This window comes from Plasmopara halstedii (genome assembly GCF_900000015.1).
Source record: "Plasmopara halstedii genome assembly, contig: Scaffold_2061, whole genome shotgun sequence".
Taxonomy (NCBI): Eukaryota; Oomycota; class Peronosporomycetes; order Peronosporales; family Peronosporaceae; genus Plasmopara; species Plasmopara halstedii.
The window spans coordinates 870,427-879,006 of record NW_020188969.1 but is presented as its reverse complement, the minus strand read 5'-3'; the positions used below and the strand labels follow the sequence as shown (position 1 = coordinate 879,006).

Sequence of the window (8,580 nt, the reverse complement as noted above, 5' to 3'; positions counted from 1 at the left end):
TTACTTAAATCAGCCAATTTAGACCCGAATTCCAAGTTAGTGCACCACATTTTCGCCATTGAGATGATGCCGTAGACGCAGCGTAGCCCTGCCTCTGGGACAAAAGAGCCCTAACATCGTTACACAAAGTTGCGTATACTTGAAACACGGGCTTATTAAGAAAATTAGATACGAAGAGCTATAAGCCTACAAGAAAGCGAGATCTTACACCAGTCTGATTTGCGCAACTGTTGAATGACGGTCGGATATTTCGGAATCGACTTGATGTATAACACTTGCGTAGATCCACCAGTAATTAATAGCGAAAGTTCATTTTAAATTTCAACCATGCCACTCGCTGCTCCAGCTCCTTTCATTACGCAATTTTATATCCATTTTATCATAATATGCGGCCATAGCTGTAGATCACAGTTGTGCTCCAATGTGTTTGAATAAACCTTCTTATCGAATGGGATTGTATGCATTACTTGCTACTTCGTTCGACTCTATTTAATCTAGTTGTATCAGCGTCGCTAGCATAGAATACATCTTCTACATTGCACAGGCTATTTAACTACAAAATATCAATGTCCACTGTGCTGATTGTACCCCGCGATACTATTACGTTGTGTCATCGTCGTTGTTTAAGTGTAAAATCTCTGTTAATTCAAGTGCATTTTATAATCAAATGAAGTATGCGTGTGAAAACAATGAACGTGAATTTTTTTTCGATATTTCAATTCACAAAAGATGGAGTGAAGGCATAATGGGGGTGCCTTGCGATTTCTATGACACTGGTAAACATTCAGGTGATTGTCATGTTTTAATTCTTCGTCGATTCATCAATTGTTCTGATCTTGTGTGTACTGAGCTTACCAAGTTGCGGTAATCTAATTTGTGCATGATTGGTTTATACCTAGGATTTTCTTTATATCCCTGCGTGCATACTAATACCCTTGTCTCATTAGGAAGCTTAACGCTAAATCCCATATTCATCTACCGGCTCGAATAAGAGAAGCTCACTATTCCAAACTAATCTCTTCGATGATATTGTACATGGCAGACTTATTTATATTCTCGTCACTTCCTGTACACATAAGCTATACCGCTTTGAACAATATATGTGCACATTGTGTTATGAAATAAGATTTTTGATATTATTTTGACGTAGAGCTCTATCAAAGAATTGAACTTGGTAAAGTCATAGTGGGAATACTGCGAGGTTCAGTGTCTTTTACCTCTTTGTCTCAATTTCTCTTGCTTTGCCCAATTAGGAGATGATTCAATATTGCTACACCCTTGAACCTACTAGATGCGAATCGATGTGACGATAAGAGTTCTGTGTCGATCTTATAAGTTTTCGTCGAGCAAACTGGTGCCGGCGGTCATGCAAAGAAGTACAATTTGGCTAAACAACGAAGATCGATACCTTATTTCAGGGGCTGACCAACGTGTGGCTGTAATAACAGTATGATTACACTGGCAAAATTCGCAAAGGATTATTCGTTATGTCTGCAAAATTGATAGTTGATACATTTTCACGGGTATATCTTCATGTGCCAATAAATGTGTTGATCGTGAAAACTGTATAAAATTATGTCCCACAGCCGTAAAATAGTCTAACTAAATTTTCGATTAGTCACTAACCTCATAAAACGACAAGTGTGGAATTTATACAACATCCTAGCACTTCTAAACGTATCCATACTATTTTCACCGTTAAACTTGTACTGCTACAACGAATATTTCATACTTTGTAACGCAAAATGAATGGTAGGTTTATTAATATATGTACGAGTTGCCAGCCCTGTAATGTGGAAAAGAAGGTCGAGAAGAAGCGACAATTAAGAACTGTAAGTGTTTCAGTAACGATGAGTATGGAATGTAAACTTCAGATAAACCGTATGAAGTACAAGAAACAAGGCCCAACCCGGACAGCAAATTTTTCTTCCGCAATGACGTGGTCTGCTTTAAGACGATGCAAGATGGCTCTTTAGTGCGACTACAATCTGAGCTTTCCCGTCGAAAGACCTTCGCCGACTCGATGCAAAAACTTACGACCGGCTTTATATTGTATGTGGAACGTGTCATGTATTTTCGAGGTGTGGAACCATTTCGCGGTGTAGTTTACCGCGTAATAGTGATTAAGATGCCAGCACTGTCCGAAAAATAAACTGGAGACACTCTAAATCAAAATTCGCGAAGACTCAACAAATCATGAAAACAATGTTTTGAGCTGTTGAAGATTTACGTGTTTCTTTCTTGTTAAAAAATTATAACAGCTTACCGATTGAGATGAACGCTAGATGCAGTTGAGACGCATAAACGACCTGCCTGTAGGATGTAAAGCACATGTGCTAGTCATCAAATTTAGCTTTTCTGCTCTCAACAGTCATTACCTTGCGTTAAACTCGGTCGAATCGGTCTCCGTGTCTCAGCAATTCAAACGTATTGACACTCCATCACACAAGATCACACCTTGTCAGCACGAACCACGAGCCCTTCGGTGATAGTATCTGCAATGTTTTTAGTCAGCTACTTTTTATGCCAGTACTGGGCCAATCACGAGATGTGATGGCGCTGCTAGCCTTTCTCTTGCATTTTAATTGGAGAGATTGTAAAAAGCGATGTAACGTTGTTTACAGATTCTCAATATATGTATACACAAACACATTTTAATAGTTTCTAAAGATCGTGTCTGCTGCACCGATCAGTACCGACTCTGTATTTGGTGTTCGGCGTTATTTCCACTACGTCTTTGACATCACCCGTCCTTTTGCAAGCCCCCTAGCCATGTTCAACTGGATATGGCCTCAAAAGCCTGTCACTGGAGACGTCGTCTTAATTACGGGCGGTGCCATGGGGATTGGGCGTCTCATGGCTCTCCGCTTTGCTTCATTAGGTGCCATTGTGATTATCTGGGATCTGCATTCGAAATTTGGTCACAAAGTGGTGCAAGAGATTGAAGCCATAAATGGAAAAGCTGAATTTTACAAGGTAGATGTGACTCATAGAGAGCAAGTGTACGCTACGGGCGAACAAGTTCTCAAGAAGTTCAAGTCCGTCGATATTCTTATCAACAACGCTGGCATCGTCGGAGGACGTCCTTTGCTCGAGTCGTCGGATGCAATGATTGAGCGTACTTTTGCTGTGAATGCCATTTCGCATTTTTGGACTATAAAAACGTTCTTGCCGATAATGAAAGAGCGAAACAAAGGCCACATCGTATCAATTGCCAGTGCCGCAGGCATATTTGGATCTCCGGGGATGGTGGACTACGGAGCCAGCAAGTTTGCAGCTATCGGACTGTTGGTCAGTCTACGACAGGAGCTGCTTGCCGCGGGACTCGTTGGAGTGCACACAACAGTCGTGTGCCCAGGATTCATCGAGACAGGCATGTTTGAAGGAGTGAAGCCTCCATTCTACACAAGGTGGCTATCGCCTGAGTATATAGCGGACCAGATCGTAGCGGCAGTGCGACGAAATCAATGGCGCGTGCTGTTGCCGTCAATTCTAGGACCTTTAGAATTTGTTGCTGTGATCATGCCGATGTGGTTTGTAGACTGGTTCACACGTATCACCAAAACTTCACAGGCCATGGACACCTTCAAGCAGACGCGCAATTATGAATTTAAAGATGAGTAGACCGTGCGTATCTGTAAGAAATAATAGCGCGACTTCTCGATTCTTCTTGGTGATGATTCAGTAAGTGTTGTCCTGCTAAATTTGTAAGTTGTTGTTGAACCAAGCTACTCACATTTTTAAAGCTTATATCGAGTAAACCTCGAATTGTGAGTAAATGATAGTGACAACACTTAACAGTCCTATGCACAGAGGGTTTGAAATGGCACCGTGACGTGACAGATTCTTGTTTGACGAATTAATACCTCAAAATTTTGGATATCAAATCGGACAATTCAGGTGATTTAAATCTTTTTTATTGCTCTAGCTTGAGCGTACAAGCCAATGTACTCATAATTTTATAGGTAGTAGTATATCTATAATTGCAAACAAAGCACCATATTTGCTTGCTCAATCAACGGCGCTTGATCCCTTTCAAGTCGAACTTGTTAGTACGATTTTCACTTTTCCACGGCCACCCAGTTCCTAAACGACCCTTTATGTCTTCTGTGCCATCGACATCCTTCGACGGCGTATCCATCCAAGTGTCCGTTGTACAACTTAAATTCTCTATAGCCTTTTTCTTTAATCTCGATCGACTTTCACTGCGTTGTTGAGCTTGCGCTGTGTCCACCAGTTCGCTCACCATCTTGAGCTGCTCGCGTGCCTGACGCAATAAAAGTCTCGTGTGGCCTTCGTCCTCTTCGTCGCGATATGCCTCGAAGCCTTCGCGAATCTGGCGCCGCACGTCCATTCGTACGTCGATTTCCAGTGGCTTGGTGATGCGTAAAAACTCACGGTATTGCTTGAGGACTACCGTGCGGTTCAGAAAGTATTGAAGCGACTTGATCTCAGACCCTAGCGCTCGCCTCATGCCAAGTTAATGAATAACAAAGAGACACTGATGCTGTCAAGAGAAGCAGTATAGACACCTCTTTATCATTATGGTGAAATATCGGACATAATGTGAATGTAACGGGGTACGCACCCAATTATGCTGTGCGATTACATCAATCGCACTATTTCGGCACTTTACTGTAACCTCGCCTATTTGACTTCCCAGAAGATATGGTCGTGAAATTTAAGGTTATAGCTCACACAAAAATGATTATTTTCATCCGCACCGGCGTAACATTAATAAGCATACTCAGATGACGCCAAAAAAATCTGTTGTGTGTACCTGTCCTTTGTATCCAAAGCTGTATATTAGGTGCTGATTGATCAAAACCCTTTACAAACTAGCAATGTAGTGTTTCAAATGCAGGGTCATTTGTCAGGGGCGACAGATTAAGGATTGGAGCGTTTTCTTGATTCCGTTCATTTTTCAAAGTTGATATATATCACATTCTACAGAGAAAAAGATAATAAACCAATCAAGTTTATGATTTATTGCTGATCCATGTAGTAAAACATCATGTAGAGACAATAAGATAATCCTTTTTTGATTCTGCTTCTGAGGTTAGTAAATAAAAGTATGTAACATAAATGAGTACAAGAAGTTGTACAGAATGATAGTACTACATCACCTCTGGGAGGATTGCATACTGCTAGATGGTTGGGAAGTTTTTCTCGTGGACGACTTGTAGCAGAGGTGCGGAAGCCAAAAAATAGCCGATTACCGTATGCATTCAGTTTGGCAAGATCGGCTGCCGCTCCACTCTTGATTTCGTTTTTCATTCCCACCCATTGACGTGCGGCATTTAAGTGTCAATAGCAGTATATTTGCTATTGACGCTTGAATGCCGCACTAAGGTGGCACGTACAGCTAATGTTCTACTAGACCGACTTCCACACCCTCCACTGTTCACCGACACTGCAACGTTCTTGGGATGTCGATTGTTTTTTCATCTTAATTGCCTTCAGTACATCTCTTGCGTCTTAATATGTCGCGCTTCTGCATACCAATACCGAAAAGCAGCTTCCGGCATACGAATGTTTCGCCCTGCCCCTATAAATCCAGCGTATGTGCTTCGAAGATCTAACCGCACTACGATTGCACCAGTGAGTTTTCACCCCACTAAACGGAAACGCGTTATGTCTGGGTAAGATCCGTTTGCTACTTCGTTCAAGCGATCACTTGCGTCGCCAATACTGAATCATACGCAACGTTGCACTCTCGTTAATGTGAGTTAGAGTCTGAATGATCTTGGCTTTCGGATTGATAATATAATTTACTTTACGAGAGAACATTTGCTGCTAATTCACATTATAGAGCTTGCGGATCTGTTTAGATGTCTCTCAACACCAGGCGAGGCACAACACCCATGCACATGAATCGATACTCCCACGCGTTGTTTGCATTTGGGGATACAAGAATGCGATGATACCAAGTTCTTCTATTGTCCACAATGGCACGTAAAGTAAATCTGGACTCGGATCAAGCTTGGAAAATAAAACCAAAGTTGCACTTTCTGAAGGGGGTTGGGTAGGGAATAGAATCAAACTTGTTTTTTTTTCACATAAATGGATATTCGGCCAATAGTGATTTGCGAATCCCTTAATCATTTTAATCATTGTACACCATTGAATCATGAGTACACTGCGTAATGTTGAGATAAACCTAGCGGAAGAGAGTGATATTGTTTGTTAGCTAAGTGCCTTCGTAACCATCCAAGAGACACTACTAGACCGGCCAGTATACAGATGTGTCAAACTCTGCGGGCAGCAGGATATCACTTAATTTGTTTGTTTCTTGCAATCTCCCGACCATACAGCTAACTGTTAAATACGTCAAAAAATACGCTACTGTGAGCGGTTCACTAAGCTATATTTAAGCAACGCAACATCTATTGGTGCTTTGAGCTGACTGACCCCAAGCTAAGTCAAATCAACTGTATCGCTGCCAAACATCACATCGCTTAGTTTACCAGTGACCTTGATAAATTAAAGTTGTATTCGGGCAGATCGGCTGTATTGCATAAACCAATGACACAATAACTTTGTGATGCTCTGCTACAGGTTGCATCATTCTCGTAACGCAGAATATTGCTATTTTGCTATCAGGATCATCACATCACGACAAATGGAAGATTTGTACTCACGTTAGGAACAGCTATTGACGTAGACGGATCAGGAGATGAATACGGACCAAAAAAAATGTGATACGTATTACTCAAACGTATTGACTTGTTGTTCCAGCTACTGTAAACACAATTTATCATACCAGCTATAGCTACAGCTCCTTAAGGTGTTACCGTATATACGTATGGGAATTTGATTGCGATATAATGGTGAGCGTTAAGACCTTTGGGGATGAGGATGGAGAGAATCTCCTGATCTGGGTAAGAGAGGCCGAGATGGCTATGGCATCCGCCGTGCTCCAGAACGCACAACAGCGCGTGACGCTAGCTATCTCCAAGCTCGGCAGCCGAGCGCGAGAATGGTCACTAACGTGCGGTGCTTCGGTTGAAGCTGCGTTCCCTCCCTTAAAGGAGCTGAAGCGTCAGGTTTTACTAGTGTTCTCGACGCCTATCTAGGCATATCGCGTGCGGTCGCGTTTCATTGCCACCCGACAGGGCAAGTAGGAGATGGTTGACTTTCTTCAAGAGTTGATATTTCTCATTGTCGGGATGGCAGCCGATCCTCTGCCCGAGGTGGATGCAGTCGTCTTATGGAGGGCCTTCGCGCTAGCGTGGCCAGAATGAAAGCCTTCCGTGTTCATCCGTTTTCTTTTGAAGAAACGGTGAATGTGGCATTGAATGCTGAATTCAACTTTTAGTCAGCACGACTTGGGTGGAATAAGCACCCATCGAGCTCGTCGAGCGGGCCTGAGCCAATGAATTTCAGCTATGCTGAGACAGAGGAGGGAGTGCTCCGAGCTGCCGAGCAGCGTGTAAACATCCGACGGCGTTTTGTCTGTGGAGGCACCCGTCACCTTCGGACTGGTTATCCCTGCGAACGGCCCGCCTTTAACCATTCTGGTTTGTCGTTGGGAAATGAGGAGGCCCAGTACACGCGGACGCCCTACTGGGAAGAACTGAGTTCTGTTGAGCCTCAATGGGGTATAGGACAGCAGGGCCCAGCCCGAAGAGCTCCGTGCTCTTGAACACGAAACGTGTATGCAAGCCGGGCTTGCTGGTCGTAAAAGCGACCAAAAATAGCTTTCAGAATCCATAAATGATCGCTATGGATTCCAGTGCAAGGGCAATTATGCTCGACGCTCCACGATCGTAGGAAGTCAGCTGTATGCTGAGGTACTGGAAGCGTGGTTGATCGTCACTGTTCCCTTAGCAGCGTGGGCATGTGTCAAGATGCCGAGGGTCTCTGTTGACCTCTGTGTCAAGTACCTTGACTTCGATAGCGTAGAACGCTGATTAGTCTTGGACTTGGATGCAATTTATTATTTCTTCCTTGCTATGGCACGGTTGGAACGCCAGGAGCCATGGGCTGATTGGCGGTCAAAGACCTTGGGCGCTATGGGCACGTCTCCTGGTGGAGCTTTGGTGAGTTCCGACTTCACCTCTGCTAGAAAGCAGAAGCGCAATTGGCGCGGGCACTGGACCGGGACGGTCAATGTGTGGATACTCCGATATCCAAACTTTGTTCAATACACCTTCGGTGTATTGGACAAGAGTCCCAAACATGGCTCTCGAGCTGAAGGTGAAGTCACACATAGCCTACTGGACACTGCTTGAGTATCAAAGCAGTTGCTACATGCCATGAGTAGCATGGTCAGTCAAGGGACGAGGGTCGAGGGCAACGCTCCAGTGATGCACGATGAGTGGCATGTAACCTACTGAGGAATGCTCACGTTTCGAAGCAGTCGCGGTTTGCATGATTGGACGAGGCCCAAGGCATATTGGGCAAGGACCTTCTGATGCGCGTGGACTAGCACGTTATTCACCAAAAGAAAATTACGGAAATAGCAGCTCTTCGTCGGGTGTTGTCAATGCATGCACACGAATAAGGTGTATGTTGATGCAGATAAGTGCATCTCCGGCGCCGAAGAAATCCCCTATTTAGGGTGCTTTATCTGGAAGC

General features: G+C 43.6%; 2 protein-coding genes across 2 annotated transcripts; one reads left to right on the top strand and one right to left on the bottom strand.

Moving 5' to 3' along the window:
• Positions 1-2,772: 2,772 nt before the first annotated feature.
• Positions 2,773-3,624, top strand: PHALS_02707 (epidermal retinol dehydrogenase 2-like; the record flags this gene model as incomplete). Its single annotated transcript, XM_024717139.1, has 1 exon — positions 2,773-3,624. One exon carries the CDS (start codon positions 2,773-2,775, stop codon positions 3,622-3,624), a length of 852 nt encoding a protein of 283 aa, XP_024582667.1.
• Positions 3,625-4,015: 391 nt separating this feature from the next.
• On the bottom strand, positions 4,016-4,474 carry PHALS_02706 (Complex 1 LYR protein; the record flags this gene model as incomplete). The annotated part of the gene is made up of 1 exon (XM_024717138.1): positions 4,016-4,474. One exon carries the CDS (start codon positions 4,472-4,474, stop codon positions 4,016-4,018), a length of 459 nt encoding a protein of 152 aa, XP_024582666.1.
• Between the last annotated feature and the right edge of the window lie 4,106 nt (positions 4,475-8,580).